Source organism: Girardinichthys multiradiatus, chromosome 10 (genome assembly GCF_021462225.1).
Source record: "Girardinichthys multiradiatus isolate DD_20200921_A chromosome 10, DD_fGirMul_XY1, whole genome shotgun sequence".
In the NCBI taxonomy this organism is placed as follows: domain Eukaryota; kingdom Metazoa; phylum Chordata; class Actinopteri; order Cyprinodontiformes; family Goodeidae; genus Girardinichthys; species Girardinichthys multiradiatus.
This window is the reverse complement of record NC_061803.1, coordinates 33879977-33897404: the sequence shown is the minus strand read 5'-3', so window position 1 is coordinate 33897404 and position 17428 is coordinate 33879977. Positions and strand designations below refer to the sequence as shown.

The 17428-nt window shown below is 38.9% G+C and overlaps 1 protein-coding gene across 4 annotated transcripts in view; it reads left to right on the top strand.

Moving 5' to 3' along the window:
* LOC124875325 (zinc finger protein 135-like) overlaps nucleotides 1-16574 on the top strand; it is a 33445-nt gene extending 16871 nt beyond the window's left edge. The window contains exons 4-5 of one of the 4 annotated variants that reach the window (XR_007040017.1): nucleotides 14195-14308; nucleotides 14437-14577. Coding sequence is in view for 2 of the 4 variants with exons in the window: in XM_047377428.1 (XP_047233384.1) it covers nucleotides 14437-15605 (1169 nt within the window). In the remaining 2 variants the exon portion in view is untranslated. Of the gene's footprint in view, nucleotides 1-14194; nucleotides 14389-14436 lie in introns of those variants that run through there. The other 3 variants (XR_007040018.1, XM_047377428.1, XM_047377429.1) reach the window with 3 other exon arrangements.
* The last annotated feature ends 854 nt before the right edge of the window (nucleotides 16575-17428 follow it).

The following is a 17428-nucleotide window of genomic DNA, read 5'->3' as shown; positions in this document are numbered from 1 at the left end:
GATTCAAAACATTTTCAAAAGGCAGATTGTGGCAGAATGTAGACAAAACTGCTTATTGATTGACAAAATAACATTCAAGCACACAATCACCATATTAAAAGGCTCTACTTCTAGAGAATCACTAAACTTCTGAGGTCCGGTTTTGGCCCGCGGACCTTGAGTTTGACACATGCAGAGGTAGAGTTACAATTCTTTTTTTTTTTTCAGACCTTTCAGCAGAGACAGGCTTCTGCTGTGTGCAGAAGTTTTATCTTTGTTTTCAGGCAGCTGCATCTCTTTGTCAAGGTCGTTTCACAGAGCTGAAATTTAACTTCTCTCAAAGAGGAAAAATCAAGAATGCACACAATCTGAGCCAAATATGGAATTATTTCACTGTAAAATTAATCTTTTGCATTTTATCATGATATTGTTAGTAGTATAACACCATAGAATGATTTTTAAAGCACCTGTTTCTCACTAATACTTGCCTACAAAATCATTTACTCTCAGATTACTTCTTTAACAACTCTAGTCATTGTTCACTGGGTTGTCCAGTTGGACAGTTTCCATGTTGTCCACATTGTCACCTCCTATTTTAACTTCTTTTACCACGTCCTCTAAAACCATCTCTTAGTCTTTATAATCTAACCTGGGATGGGTGGCGGTCCGCCCCCCTTTATTTGTTTTCAGTTAAGCTGAACGTTTTTTTCTGTGCTTTTCTTAAGGCCTCAGTATTATGGCTATGTCAGTTAAAAGCTGCTCTTATTGTTGTTTTTTTAATTAAACTTTTTGTTTTAATCTGTTTATCAACTGTGTGCACTCAGGGACTGAAAAGTCCCCTTTGAAATTATAATCTGGCAAGGTTTTTTATTGTCTCTTGAATCTTTTGAATGCATAATCTCCAGTTTAAGATCCCCGTGTAGTTTTAGGATTTCAGTGATAATTAAGTTACCTGAAAATCGGTATTTTTATGCCATCGTGTACATATTTCTGTTAAATCAGAGATTTTTCTCTGTTCTTTCCCCATTGTTCTTTGTTATTTTTCTCTTTTTAGTTTTCATTATTTCTAATTTTAGATCCCCTTGTAATTTTAAGACATCCTTTGTATCTAATTTGCCCAAAAACCCATGTTTTTTATTTTTTATTCCATCTATGACAGATCATACCTGCTCCTTTTACATAGTTCTCCATAAACTTTACCTCCCCTTCTAAGTCAATTAGTTTACTTTGTTTCTTCCCCATTATGTTTTATGTTAGTTTAATTGTAGTATAAATGTCCCAGATAAAAGGTCACTGGCATGAGACTTTAAGGAGAGGACATTAACACGGCCTTCTACTGCGACTAATACGCAGCGGTGTTAATTTTCTGGAATTAAATCCGACCTGAATCTCCAAAGTCACCAGTACGTAGTTTTAATCTGGGCAAAAGAAAACACAGGACTAGCAGAATCCTGCTATGATTCTATTAAAATGCTTAGTCCTCCATACACACACAACACAGTCACACAGTTAGTTTCAGGTACCTTGTAATTTTTCTAAGTTAACTTGGTGTTATTTTATGAGCTCAATTTACTCTGTTCTTTTTACTTTTATAGCGCTTATTCTATTCCCTCGCAGGGGAATAACCCTTAGTCGTTTTATTTGGCCCCCTTCTTGGCGGGGCCCTACCTTAATTTGTCACTATTCCTTTCACGGTGGAATAAAACCATCCCAATGCAGCGTCCTTACCGGCGACGCACTACCAACGACTGTTAAGTACTTTTCTTCTTTTATTTATATAGCGCTTACTCTATTCCCTCGCAGGGGAATAATCCTCAGTCGTTTTCTTTAATCCCCTTCACGGCAGGATTGTACCAAATTTGTCACTATTCCTTTCACGGTGGAATAAAACCATTCGAATGCAGCGTCCTTACCGGCGACGCACTACCAACGACTGTTAAGTACTTTTCCTATGAACTGTATTTTAAAACTGTCTCACCTCGGAGTTGACTTCTTGGTGACTCTCTGGACCCTGTGAGAGTCACCCCGCGCCGAGGAAGGCCATAACCCACTGGCCAGGTGTGAATTCACACACACCGGGACTTTCAGCCACTCCGGCTAAAGGAGGCTGTGCAGCGGTGCTTCGCTCGACGTCAAGCTTCCCCCACGGATCCCAGAGTTACTGTTAAAGCAAAGAGAAATAAGGTTATTGAATTAATCCGGCTACGAAGGACCAATAAATGTTAGGTATTATTTAGTCAACTCAGAGGTAAGAACGATACAGTCAGAGTTACTTGCAGCAAGGGTAGCCCACTTTGCAGTGAAACTACAAAGTTTTTGACACCCTATCTCTTTATTTATATGCACAGTTCAACAGACAGTTCAGACAGGGTGTATGTGTGTGAGACAGAAAGGAGGCTGGTTCACACAGAGATAACAATGATCTCACACACACAGGGAGGAAGGCATAGTGCAGGTGCCTTGCAACACAAAGTTTTTACATGAGTGATAACAAGTTTTTGCACCCATCCAACAGTAGGGAAGAGTCCAATCTGGCTAAAAACAATATCATAGCCCTTAAACAGCTCTTTTGGATGTTTCATTTTCTTTCTGTTAATTCAGGAAAACAGTGATGGTTCTTCACAGCCAGAGTGCTGCTTTTGATACTGTGGTTTATTGCATCCTCTAGTCTCGTCTTCAACCACATATAGATATTAAAGCCACAGTTCTGCATTCCTTCGAATCCTATTTATCTGGCGGGAGTTTCTGAGTCCATATTGGTAAATATTTGTCAGCTGCAGCACCGCTTACATGTGGATTTCTACTGGGCGTTATTTTAGCCCTGCTGTTATTTTCTTTGTATATGTTGTCATTTGGTTCCAATTTTAAGCCACTTCCATTGCTTTGCTGATTGCTTTGCTGATGAAATTGACATTTATCAACCATTTAAGACTAAACTAGGTTACTGTTCAAAACATAAATTGCTTAATTGTAATATCAAATGCTCGATTAAACTCTAATTTCCTTCATCTCAATAAAAAAAAACAAGTAATTTTTTTGGGAGGTCAGACATGAAACCTTTTTTAAAATGTAATAAACAGATACTAAGTTATTTATCAAAACTGCAGCAATAATGATGACTATTTTAAAGTCTATCAAGTATAAAAGTTTATCAAGGCAACTTTATTTATTTAGCACCATTCATACACGAGGCAAACATTTTCTCTGCCCAGACAAACGGTAAATGGACTGAATTATGGGAAGAAACTTGTGCCATCAGAAACTGAATTTGCATTGCTCCAACTGAATTTGTATTTGTGTAATTTTAAATGAAATGCATTGGTTTGAAAATGAATTTCACTAAACAAACTGAATAATATGGTTTGAAACTGAATTCATTTGCTTTTAAAATGTATTTCGTCGTATTAAAAATTCAGTTTGACTACTTTCTCTTTCAGGTCAGTAATCCAATTTCATTCCAAAATTCAGTTTTTTGTGTCACACATCCGGGTCCTTGAGGATAGCCACAGATTAATCAATCACAGATTCAGCGATATACGTTTCACATCAGGTTAAACTTCCTTTACGGCATGTTGAGCTGCAGCAGTGCAGCATACATGAGCTTGGTGGATGTCAGTCACCAAGTCAAATGAGCATCTATAAGAAGTCATGTAAACAAATGATGGTCAAACATTAACACTTATGCTACCTGTAGCTATTAGCTAAACATGACTGATTAGCATAGTGTTCCCCCGGTGTTACGTCTGTCTGCGTTTCTGCCCTTACCTCAGCGTAACTTCTGTTGCCTAGCAACCGTGTTAGCGTGAAGCCGAACAAATGGAGCCTGAAGGTTAATAACGCTGTCTCTACTGTAAATAACTACATGGTTTGTATTTACCCTTTTACATATTGCTGATGGCTTATAATGCTGTTTTGTTTTAAAATGTTATTGTTTTATGATCTTGTTCATTATTCAGACATTTAAAACGTTGAAAATATTTTTTGTGTTCATAGATATAAAAATATAACAGTAGATAAAATACAATGATGACAAATACCATTTGTTTCATTTATTTGTAAAACTTTCAACAACTTAAACACTAACATATTAACTTTAGGAACAAAGTTAAAATCTGTTTATTTGCAGAGCTTAATTATTATTATTATTATAATAAATAAACCAAACATTAATAGTAGATTTCATCTGACTGAATTATATCTGTTTAACTTCCACCCATTGGGGAAACCCAGCGGGATTTTGAAAACAATGTGCGTCAGCTGTTCTCTAGGGGTTTAGCGCACCTCAACCACCCGGTCAGCTGACAGATGGCGAGGCGAGCGGCTGCTGGGGCTGTGGACGAACACATCGGTGCAATTAAGCGATATCTTGATAAACTGATCAGATATTTTAGGTTTACATAATAACTACATTCTCGTCTAAAAACATTGTAATAGTTTAGTTGTTTGACAGAATGCCCAATATATCCAATTTTATTCATAGCTTTTCTCTCTCCTCCGGCCTTTGCTGCTTCCATTTGAACAATCTGCTTCGACACGCAATGAATCATGGGATAGGGTGGGACACGGAGGATACACCGGACCCATCCTTCAAATCCGGGGATAAGATGGACGCATTTGTTGGAACCTTGGAGATTGGACAGCATTCGTCGCCTCATCCATGACGTTATTGGCCTACAAATGCATCCTTCAAAGGATGCAGTCCTGAATTTGGACACAGCAATAGTGAATGACATCTGTGAATCACTAAATCTGTGTTTGATTAATCTCTGGCTTCAAGAACCCGGAGGTGTGACACAAAAAACCGAATTTTGGAACTGAAATTGAATTACAGACCTGAAAGTGAAAGTAATCAAACTGAATTTTCAATACAAAGCAAAGCAATTTTCAAAGCAAACAAATTCAGTGTTAAACCATCATATTCAGTTTCAGTTTAGTGAAATTCATTTTCAAACCAATGCATTTAATTTCAAATTACACAAATACAGATTAATTCTGAGTAATTCAAATTCAGTTTCTGATGGCACAAGTTTCTTCCCATACTGAACCTATATAGCGCCTTTCCAGTCATACTGACCACTCAAAGTGCTTTACACTAGAGAAACATTCACCAAGACGCACTTACTAACACGCACACATTCATACATCTCTGCACAGATCGGTAGGCATTTAAGGTCAAGTCCCTTGCCCAGGGGCACATCAACATATGGCAGGAGGAACTGGAATCAAGCCCACTACTTTTGGATTGCAAGATGACTATACTTCTCACTGAGCCGCAGTCGCCTCACATAACCTCTTACGTGAACAAAAGGTCCAAAAGGGCGATATGAAGCTGTGGCGGCTGTGAACAAAGGAGACCGCTCTTGGTTTAGCAGCCAGGGCAAACTTGTGCTTCCTGACCTGGCACACACAGTCTTTACTCTGGCTGGGAGGGGGTAAGCCGCGTTGTCAATGTGATTAGAGACCACATCTTCTTGGAGGCTTTCTGGCTACGATTCTTTTCCTGCAGAAGCTCAGAAAAACGAAGGTTTAAAACTCAGCCTGCGAGATCAGGACATTCAGATGCTCCCCCGATGCCGCTCTAGTAAAGAGCTGCAGGAAAGAGGAGGCAACGCTGCTGGGATCAAGTTTTGTAGATGGTCACAGAGGGGTTTCTCCAGCAGTCATTGGGTGAGAGGTGGGGTCCACCCTGGACAGGTCACCAATCCATGACAGGGCAACACAGAGACACACGGGACAAACAATTCATCCTCTCCACCAACCTGTTGGTTTGCAGGTAAAATGGAAAATAGAGACTTCTATTGTTAAAAACTGTGTAGACTTCTTTGTTGATGTAGATATTTAGAGTTGAGAGGTCCGAGAAATCAGAAATACTTTTTTGCTGTTTTTATATTTGTAATAAGAAACTCATTCAATGTCCAAAAGCTTTTCCTTGTGTTCCCAAAGTACCAAAAACTTACTGAATTAACAAATTCCTTACTTTGGTCAGGTAGAGTCCTTTTGGGAGCTTCAAATTTGTGGACAAATTTAGTAATGCAAGAGGTAACTTCCTGAGTGGATTTTGTACAAAGTGAGTATGCCTGTGGCCACTTGGTGAAATATTACAATTATTGCACAGATGTATTTGTGTCCTTTTTTGTTTTCAGTGAGTGGGCCAATGAGGTTTATATAAACCAATTCTAATAGTAATCCTAAATGGTTTTATAATAAATATGTTGATATTTTGCTGATACCTTGCTTGGCACTATTTTGGAAAGTATCAATAAAATGGGTATTTAGAAAGAAATCTACGCCTCCTTGTGTCAGCTCTCTTGAAGGTTTACATATTTCACAGAAAAAAAAGATTACAATCCAACAGCAAAAAAACTATATGGTCTCTTATTTTAAATCAAACACAAAAGGAAAATAATAATGATAAGACAGACTGGCCTTTGGGAGCACCCGGCGTATCCCGTTGACCCGACTGCAGGCCTGGTCCGCTCAGAGATTGCTGTGGGGCGGGACCAAAGGTTTGGTTCGGATTGCGCTAGATAAAAAAAAAAAGAATCAATCCATGCAGTTCGTGTGTCTCACTTGGGTACCTGCCTCGTTGACGCTCCCACAGACTGAGCACTGTGAGCTGTAGGGACACCCTTTGCTTTCTTTGAGTCTACTGACCCACTCCCTATAGGCTGTAAAATGGACTGAGGTAGACAGCCAAAGAGGAAAGCAGGAGCACCGTGGGAGATGATGAAACGGAGAAAAAGCACTGGCCGCCGATGCAGCAAAGTGCTGTGAAAAGGGAGCGGGTAACATATAAACACTAGTGGTAAGAGGGAAAAAGCCAGCATAGTCTATCCAGCAGAACTACCTTAATGAGGAAGTTTGTTACACTTTGAGGAAACTAAGGGTGGCAAAACTGACTTGATAAAACAAATTGAAAGTGAAAAACTTTACACTTCTTCAGAGGATTTTGCAAATTTTAGAATGTGGTTGATGAACAGAATCTAGAAAAAAAGGTTAATGCTAAAATGTACAGGAATTCAAATTTTGTGTACCCCTTCATAATCTCCACTAATAAATTATATGAATATTGAAATCCTAGTATTATTTGTTTTAATATTTATTTAACCAGATAAAGTCCCGTTGAGATGAAGAACATATTAATTATTGGATAAACATTGCCAGTCCATAGAAAAATTAAGGAATTTGAATTGCTGGGAACTTATGGTCGGCTTTTAGATTTTTCTTTACAAATATGGAGAAGAAAGCAATGTCAGTATGATGAGCAGCACTAGAGCTGCAAGAGCTCCTGCTGTCAAGGAGGTGGTGGACAGCAGCAGTGAGGAGTCAGAGCAGAAACCATGAGGTACAATTGGGGCACCAAAACACACCTGCAGGCTGTGTAGAATAAGTTATGCTTGACCTATGACAGCAGAAGTCATGAAAAGCCATTTGATCATTTTGCCCATTCTCACTCTAAGGTATTTGGATTTATTTGTTTAGTGCTACCCATATCAGATGAGTCAAAAAATAATTCACAATGTGTTCAACTCAAACGATGGCACAAACAGAAAATGGCTGACATATGGAGCTAATCACTTCCTGTTCGGTCCAGCATGCCCTGTACTTGCAAAGCAAATAAGGCCTGCATGGTTGGAAAGATGTCCATCAGTCAATAGAAGAGCATGAGAAAATTGATGGCCATAAAGAAAGCACAGAAGCCTTTTTCCTCATAGGCAGTATGTCAAACATCTGTACTCTGTTATGTGAGAAGCAAATGTCAATTCAGTGAGACCAGGTCAGAAAGAGAAAGCAGGTCATGAAATGTGTTATTGATATTGTAAATTTTATTAGTAAATATGGGCTTAGCTACAGAGGACCCTGCCTTGAAGCTTGTAAAAGTATTTATGCCCCTTGAACATTTTCATGTATTGTCAGAAATACAACCACAAATATAAATATATTTATTGGAATTTTATGTGAAAGACCAACACAAAGTGGGATATAATTGTGAAGTAGAACATAAATTATACATGATTTAAAACATTTTTTACAAATAAAAAACTGAAAAGTGCGAAGCAGCTCAAGCTCAGTCAGATTAGATGGGGAACGTTTGTGAACAGCAGTTTTCAGATCTTGTCACAGATTCTCAATTAGGTTTAGGTCTGGACTTTTACCACATTCTAAATTTTTTTTTCAGACTCCAACAGGTTTTCTTCCAAGATTGACCTGTATTTGGCTCCATCCATCTTCCCATTAACTCTGACCACCTTCCCTATCCCTGCTGAAGAGAAGCACCCCCAGAGCATAATGCTGCCACCACCATATGTGACAGTGGGGATGGTGTGTTCAGAGTGATGTTAGGTGTTAGTTCTCCGCCACTCATTGCGTTTTGCATTTTGGCCAAAAAGTTCAATTTTGGTCTCGTCTGACCAAAGCACCTTCTTCCACATGTTGGCTGTGTTCCCAACATGGCTTCTGGCAAACTGCAAACGGGACTTCTTATGGTTTGCTTTCAACAATGGCTTTCTTCTTGAAACTCTTCCATAAATACCATATTTGTGCAGTGCACGGCTAATAGTTGTCCTGTGGACAGATTCCCCCACCTGAGCTGTGGATCTCTGCAGTTCATCCAGAGTCACCATGGGCCTCTTGGCTGCATCTCTGATCAGTGCTCTCCTTGTTCGGTCCGTACGTTTAGGTGGATGATCTTGTCTTGGTAGGTTTACAGTTGTGCCATAATCTTTCCATTTCCAGATGATGGATTGAACAGTGCTCTATGAGATGAAATCTTTTTATAGCCTAAGCCTGCTTTAAACTTCTCCACAACTTTATCCCTGACCTGTCTGGTTTGTTTCTTGGACTTCATGATGCTGTTTGCTCCAATATTCTCTTAACCAACCTCTGAGGCCATCACAGAGCAGCTGTATTTGTACTGAGATTAGATTACACACAGCTGAACTCTATTTAGTCATTAGCAACCATCAGGCAACTTCTGAAGGCAATTGGTTGCAGTCAGAGTAAAAGTGGCTGAATATTTTTGCACACCGCACTTTTCGGTTTTTATTTGTAAAAACTTTTTTAAATCATGTATAATTTTCCTTCCACTTTCCACAGTTGTATACCACTTTGTGTTGGTCTTTCACATAAAATTCTAATCAAATATATTTATGTTTGTGGTTGTAATGTGACAATATGTGGAAAAGTTTTACAAGCCACTGTAACTTAGAAAACATGCCTGTAAACCATGACAAGCTTAAACATGAAATGTTTAATGTTAAAAATTAGTTTAATGTTACAGAGAATAAACCAACACATCTGCAGAGCACCATCTGTTTACCTCTCATGTGTTGTATAATAATATGATTTAATGTCATATTCCTAGTGAGTTTAAAAGGGCTGATAGATCGGACATTAATGCTGTATTTGTCTGATTGTGCCGTTTTTCATCACATTCTTAAATCTGCATTTGCTGTAGAGCTGTGTTGACAGATCCCAGAAGCTCTCATGCAGGAGGAGCTGCTAATAATGTCATCTACATGATTAGCCCAGTTTCAGTGGAAACGCACACAAGCAGCAGCCTGAGTAGATTGGACCCAGCAAATTATGCTCCAGGAAAAAAAAGAACCTCTCATGTATTGTATAATAATATGATTTAATGTCATATATCAGAAACATTCATTTTGCAGATATTCACTTGATGAAATGTCCAAGCGGAGTGCGCTCAACTTCACTCAGTCTTGGTGGTTTGCATTAATTGGGTGGTGGTTGCCTGGGATGTTATCAAATTCCCCGCCTGGTGAATGTCCCAGTCCACCCCTGTTTGACGGTAATTTGATACTTACCTTCAGCGCCAAATTAAGCTGCTCTTCTCTGATAACATGTTTTTGATTCTTGGTTGCATTTGCAGGATACTATCTTTTAGGTCTGGAAGAAAATTCGGTCTCCTCAGCTTCATCTGTTTTTTAAAAAAATATCTGTGGTGGAATCTTTTAGGGAAAACAAGGAAATGGTACAATAAAAAAAGGTTGAGATGTTGCACCCACACTGAACTTACCAATTAGCATAATATGTTTTATAATATGAAGAAAGGAAGCCATGTCACCGAGCAACATAAAATGCTTATTTGCTATTGTTTTAGTTTGTTGTAAATGTTGGAATTTTTTTAAATAAATGTTCTCAAAAACCATTGCTTTCTTTAATTATCTTAAAATACCCTAGATTTTTGTAGTAATTTTCAGTGATGACAAAAAGGCAAATACCTTCAGATGTAAAGGAGAGTCAGTCATGAAATACAAACCGAGTTCATGTAAATTTGTCCTGGATTAGTAGAGGGGAGACGGAATATTTCAGGACAGAGTGGAGGCCACAGATATTCTGTCCCCTATCTGGGATTAAAGCCCAATGGCTCCAGTTTTGTTTCAGGTGGACAACATTTCTTACAAAACCGTTCCTATGTTTATTTTGAAAAGCTAATAGTTGAAAGAGGATGTGGTTTGTGTCTGATTCCAGTTTCAGGGAGCAGGTAAACAGAAGATACAGGTTATATGGCTGAAACCATGACCAACTACAACATGGATCTGCAACCTTTACAATCCAGAGAGCCGGTTTTGTTCTACGTTCATCTTTAGAAAACTCATTTATAGCCATGACCTTTTGACATGACCTTTTGAAAAAGGACAGCTTATAATTTGTTATATCTACTATATGAAATTTTACATATTTAAAGAACCACTATTTAATATCTATTTTTAGGTTTTAAAATAATGAAAAATCAAAACTTTTTGCAAAAACAGGATGAATACATTTTCTTTTATGGGATGTTGATATTTGTGAAAACTGCAAAAAAAAAAAAAAAAGACCCAAAGTCTTCAACCTAATGACAAGTAAAATAGATCTAAAAAATTACTTGTACTTTTAGTGTCATGCTGTTATAGAATATCAGTGCAATTATTCCATGAAAACACCAAAAAACTGCCTAAACCTGCATTTGTTATATCTACTGTACAGGTCCTTCTCAAAATATTAGCATATTGTGATAAAGTTTATTATTTTCTATAATGTAATGATGAAAATTTAACATTCATATATTTTAGATTCATTGCACACTAACTAAAATATTTCAGGTCTTTTATTGTTGTAATACGGATGATTTTGGCATACAGCTCATGAAAACCCAAAATTCCTATCTCACAAAATTAGCATATCATTAAAAGGGTCTCTAAACGAGCTATGAACCTAATCATCTGAATCAACGAGTTAACTCTAAACACCTGCAGAAGATTCCTGAGGCCTTTAAAACTCCCAGCCTGGTTCATCACTCAAAACCCCAATCATGGGTAAGACTGCCGACCTGACTGCTGTCCAGAAGGCCACTATTGACACCCTCAAGCAAGAGGGTAAGACACAGAAAGACATTTCTGAACGAATAGGCTGTTCCCAGAGTGCTGTATCAAGGCACCTCAGTGGGAAGTCTGTGGGAAGGAAAAAGTGTGGCAGAAAACGCTGCACAACGAGAAGAGGTGACCGGACCCTGAGGAAGATTGTGGAGAAGGGCCGATTCCAGACCTTGGGGGACCTGCGTAAGCAGTGGACTGAGTCTGGAATAGAAACATCCAGAGCCACCGTGCACAGGCGTGTGCAGGAAATGGGCTACAGGTGCCGCATTCCCCAGACCTGGGCTGCAGAGAAGCAGCACTGGACTGTTGCTCAGTGGTCCAAAGTACTTTTTTCAGATGAAAGCAAATTCTGCATGTCATTCGGAAATCAAGGTGCCAGAGTCTGGAGGAAGACTGGGGAGAAGGAAATGCCAAAATGCCAGAAGTCCAGTGTCAAGTACCCACAGTCAGTGATGGTCTGGGGTGCCGTGTCAGCTGCTGGTGTTGGTCCACTGTGTTTTATCAAGGGCAGGGTCAATGCAGCTAGCTATCAGGAGATTTTGGAGCACTTCATGCTTCCATCTGCTGAAAAGCTTTATGGAGATGAAGATTTCATTTTTCAGCACGACCTGGCACCTGCTCACAGTGCCAAAACCACTGGTAAATGGTTTACTGACCATGGTATCACTGTGCTCAATTGGCCTGCCAACTCTCCTGACCTGAACCCCATAGAGAATCTGTGGGATATTGTGAAGAGAACGTTGAGAGACTCAAGACCCAACACTCTGGATGAGCTAAAGGCTGCTATCGAAGCATCCTGGGCCTCCATAAGACCTCAGCAGTGCCACAGGCTGATTGCCTCCATGCCACGCCGCATTGAAGCAGTCATTTCTGCAAAAGGATTCCCGACCAAGTATTGAGTGCATAAATGTACATGATTATTTGAAGGTTGACGTTTTTTGTATTAAAAACACTTTTCTTTTATTGGTCGGATGAAATATGCTAATTTTGTGAGATAAGAATTTTGGGTTTTCATGAGCTGTATGCCAAAATCATCCGTATTAAGACAATAAAAGACCTGATATATTTCAGTTAGTGTGCAATGAATCTAAAATATATGAATGTTAAATTTTCATCATGACATTATGGAAAATAATGAACTTTATCACAATATGCTAATATTTTGAGAAGGACCTGTATATATATAAAAACATTGAGAGCCATTGTGGAAGGTCAAAAGAGCCACTTGTGGGAATGGCGGTGGTGAAGGGGTGAAGCGCTTGACCCATGAATGGACATCACAGGTACGAGTCCCGACCTGTAGACCTCTGCAGCATGTCCTCCCTTCTCTCTACCACATTTCCTGTCGGTCAACTTACAAAAGTAAGGCCACTAGTGCCACAAAATTACAAAAAAAGAGTCACTTGTGTCTCTGGAGCCTCAGGTTGCAGATCTTTGTACAAGAACATGTGAAGGTTGCAAACAAGGATTCTAAAAAGGAGAATCCCAAAAAATAAGGATGTCTGAAATGATGAAGCAAAAGACCCTGGAGGGCTCAGTTTGGAGCCCCCCATATCTGCAGCATCAACATCAAAACTGGAACAGATACAAGACGGCAAAGATCTCAGTAAGCGGTGCACATTTGTTTGTCTGGATTGAAGAAAATTAATTGTAGGTGGAAATTATAAAAGGGTTGCTGGACTGTAGGAAAAAAATCTAGGTCATAGGTACATGTGTAAACATCCCAGCAATCATTGCAGCAGAGTATAGCCCGGACATAGTAGTCCATCAAACGTCCTCAAACATAATCTAACAGCGGAAATATCTTCTAACCAGTTAAGTGTCAAAACAATCATGAAGCTTCAATCTGGATGTTCAGTTTAAAAACATGAAGCTAGAACGTGAAACAGACCACAGAAAAATTAAAAACAGTCGAACACAAAAAGCCTAACTTACAGTCAGACCAACATGTGAAACAAATGTTGAGAGACCTGTGATGAGAACAGCAGCTTATATGTCTTTGTATTAACACAGAAATAAGAATGTCAGTAAACCTTTCATGAATTACTAATTAAAACAAAGCTCAGTATATCAATGCAGAAACCTTTGGTGACCCTGCTTAATAACACAGTTTGTTCTTCTCAAAGTTCAACTTTTGTTGGCTTTATGTTCAACATGATTCATCCTAAATTGAATGATCAATACCCTAGCTTCCATTAAGATCAAGGAAGTAGTTTCTCCACCAGTCAACAAATGCAGGCAGGGAGCTGGCATGATTTCAGTGGTCACCCTGAACACAGCAGTGCAGGCTCATCTGAGAAGACCAGCAGCCGTCAGTCTACACAATGAAGAGTAAAGAGAAAAAGCCACAGCCGTGAGGGGAGCAAGCGTTCAAAGTTATAGTTAAAGACGATTAAGAAAGACCTCCTGAATTATGTTAGCAGATGTAAAAGTAACAAAGTATAACCAGACATCCTACAATCCAGAGCTAATCTCAGGTAAAACATGCTGTTTCATTTTGTTAAAAGCTGAACCAAATGTGACTTTTGACACTCAAGCTGTTAGAGAGAAAAAGGTTTACATGATGAACCCCATTCTGAGTTGGGTAAGCAAACTGTAGTGGATCAAGTTTGCATTCAATTAATGAGATGATAATCTTTCCGTAATCTTTCAGAGCTTAGCTTTCTCTGTATTTACTCAAGGAATGAAACACTAGTCTTCTTGAGAAATCAAAATCATTCTTCACTGGTTGAGAGATGACACATTTATTTTCTTTTAAACTGCTACTGGAATACAGTTTTTCAAGTTTCTTTCTTTAAGCCACAAATTGGCTTTCTTAATATAATTCTGCTGTACAGGTCTCCAGGTGAGGACTTGAACCCGGGACAGCTGCGTTGAGGACTGATGACTCCATATATGGGTCACTCGCTCTGCTGCTACGTCACGAGCCACATTTCAACTGTAAAAACTATGTAAAGCAATTAAAAGAAACCTGTAGTAATAGTATGCCTCCTAAATAAAATAAAGAATAAAAAATGTTGTTTTATTTGTGAATTATTTACTTTCTCAAAGCAATAATTAATATCAATGTGTCTTTCAGTGTTCCCAGTCCATCAGATATTGGTGATTAAAGAGGAGGTTCCCCATGATTGGAGCACCAGTTTGGAACAGCAGAACTCAGAATTCCCCTTCATAAAGGAGGAAGATGAGCAACTCTGGATCAGTCAGGAGCAAAAACAGCTTATTGTGAAGAGTGAAGATGAAGAGAAACCTCCGTTATCAGAGTTTCAACACCTCAAGACTGAAGTTGACAGAGAGACAGAATCTCCAACTAGTTGTTTAGCTGAACATATGCAAGCACAACCTGATGATGAGGACTGTGGAGGACCACAACCAGAGAGAAACTCAGAGCCTGTATGCTCTTCCAAACAAAGTAGGATGAAAGGTCTCAACGGAGATGAAGAAACTAAACTCTGTTCCAAACCTAAGGGTCAGATTGGAGTTGGCACCAGAGAGAAAGTATTTGGTTGCAACATTTGTGGCAAAAGATTCAAGCAAAAGACTTCAGTTAAATTACACATGATGACTCACACTGGAAAGAGAGAACATAACTGTGGTCTGTGTGGTAAAGGATTCAAAGAAAAGCGTTCTCTTCAGACACATATGACCCTCCACACTGGAGAGAAACCGTTTGTTTGTTGTCTTTGTAGTAAAGGGTTCTCACTCCAACAGAGTCTCAAGACTCATATGACACTCCACACCGGAGAGAAACCGTTCATTTGTAGCATTTGTAGCAAAGGGTTCTCTCGGCAAGGCAATCTAAAGAGACACATGCGTGTTCATACAGGAGAGAGGCCGTTCATTTGTAGTGTTTGCAGCAAAGGATTTTCACTGCAGCAGAATCTAAAGAGTCACTTGCATGTTCACACAGGAGAGAAACCATTCATTTGTAGTGTTTGTGATAAGGGTTTTTTACAACAGGTTAATCTGAAAAACCACATGGAGGTTCACACAGCACCATTTAGCTGTAGTGATTGTGGTAAATGTTTTGTTAAGGAAATCCAGTTAAAGCGACATGTGAGGCTCCACACGGAGGAGAGGCCATTTGGGTGTGTTGTCTGTAAAAGCAGGTTTAATCATAAGTGTAACCTGGAAAGTCACATGAGAGTCCATTCAGGAGAGAAGCCATTTGTTTGTAGAGTTTGTAGTAAAGCATTTTCACAACAAGGAGATCTAAAGAGGCACATGCGTGTTCATCAGTGTATATAATCTGTGAAAGGGACTGCTTGGTGAAACATTGGTCAGCACTCGTGTCTTGCAACAAGACAGCCCTGGGTTTGAATCCTGGGTTCTCTCTCTGGCATGTTGTCTTTGTACCCGCATGGGTCTTTGGATACTCTGGCTTCACCCAACAGTCCCAAAATATTTATTAGATTATGTGTTAGATTAACTGGTTTTCTTTAAATTGGCATAAAACGTGTGTGTGTGCGCACATGTGTGCATGGTTGTTTGTCTTGTATGTCTTTGTTGGCCTGTGATGAACTGGTGACCTTTGTCCTAACCTGTCGATAGGAGAGGATTGATGTTCTCAGTAACTCAGTAACATATAAATTCCCACTAAATTAAAATAATAATTTGTAAAACATGAGTTCGAAAAGATGTTTTTCTTTTTCTTTGGCCATTACCTGCTCAAATTAGATCTACTTCATAGGACAACTTGTGACTTTAAGTCAGTTATTCTAATAATGAATATTATGTGTAAAACAAAAAAAAAAACACACAATGTTTTAAGCATTAAAGCTGCCAAAAGACCAGTTAAAGCTTGATGAAATGATCTTTCTTATGTTTTTACAAACAGAATTAATGGTTTGATAACTCTCAAAAAGGATTCAACTATGGGTTCTTGAATGTTTTTTCCGGACCATAATTTGCTGGGTCCAATCTACTCAGGCTGCTGCTTGTGTGCGTTTCCACTGAAACTGGGCTAATCATGTAGATGACATTATTAGCAGCTCCTCCTGCATGAGAGCTTCTGGGATCTGTCAACACAGCTCTGCAGCAAATGCAGAGTCAAGAATGTGATGAAAAACGGTAAAATCAGACAAATACAGCATTAATTTCGGATTTATCTTTTTTTAATTGCTGGTTGAGCTTTATTTGTTGTAAAAGTCATAAAATAATTCTAGTCTTGAACTGTTGACTTTGGGAGTTGATATAAAAGTCCTGATTAATCCCTCATTTTGTTCTGTTTTCCTTCCATGTAGACACATTTTTTTTCTAGTAATCTTTTAAAGTGCTCTTAATCAATAGTTCTCCAGGATTCATGGAGGACTTTAGTGAGATTTACTTAAAATGTTTGCTGCTTTTCAATCCATTCCTGACGTAGACGATCTGTCACTGGATGTTGTAACATATAATTAACTCCAGAAGATGGCAGCAGTGAGGCACAAGTCAAATGTGTCTTTGCCAATGCCTGATCAAAATCCACCAGCGGTCATTAATCGTAGTAACACCCCAGTGGATCAAGTTAATGTAATTTTCTTTCTGCTACCCAGAAACATAATTTCTAGGTTTGTGATAAAGTCAGCAGTAAAATCTTAGCTCTAGCTTCTTTCGAATGAAATTTATTGTTTGGCAAATAATGACTGTTAATAAAGTAGCATAACTTTCATTTACATTTTTTTAAAATCATGCTGTCAAAGAACAGCACTTTTGTACAGTTTGTGGCCTAAGGACAATTTAGAGAGTACCAATTAATCTAACATTCATGTCTTTGGACTTTATGATACATTTATTGTTAAATAGTTGATTGACATCTTGTCATCTTATAAACTGAGGATTAAACTGCTTGCAGGGTCAGTCCTACCTGATCCCTTTCTTCCTCTGGTACCAGGCATTGGTGGTGGTGGTTAGTGTTGTAGGGCCCAACCTGCCTATTTGAAGGAACAGATCAGTTCTTAGATCGAAGCACAGATTGCAATGCTTTCCCGGCACCTTGACTATGGCTCTTTTGTCAACTGTATTCCCTCTCCCAAAGGCCCCATACTGTGCCTCAGCCAACTCTTCCTTCTCTCTATTAATAATCTCTTGTG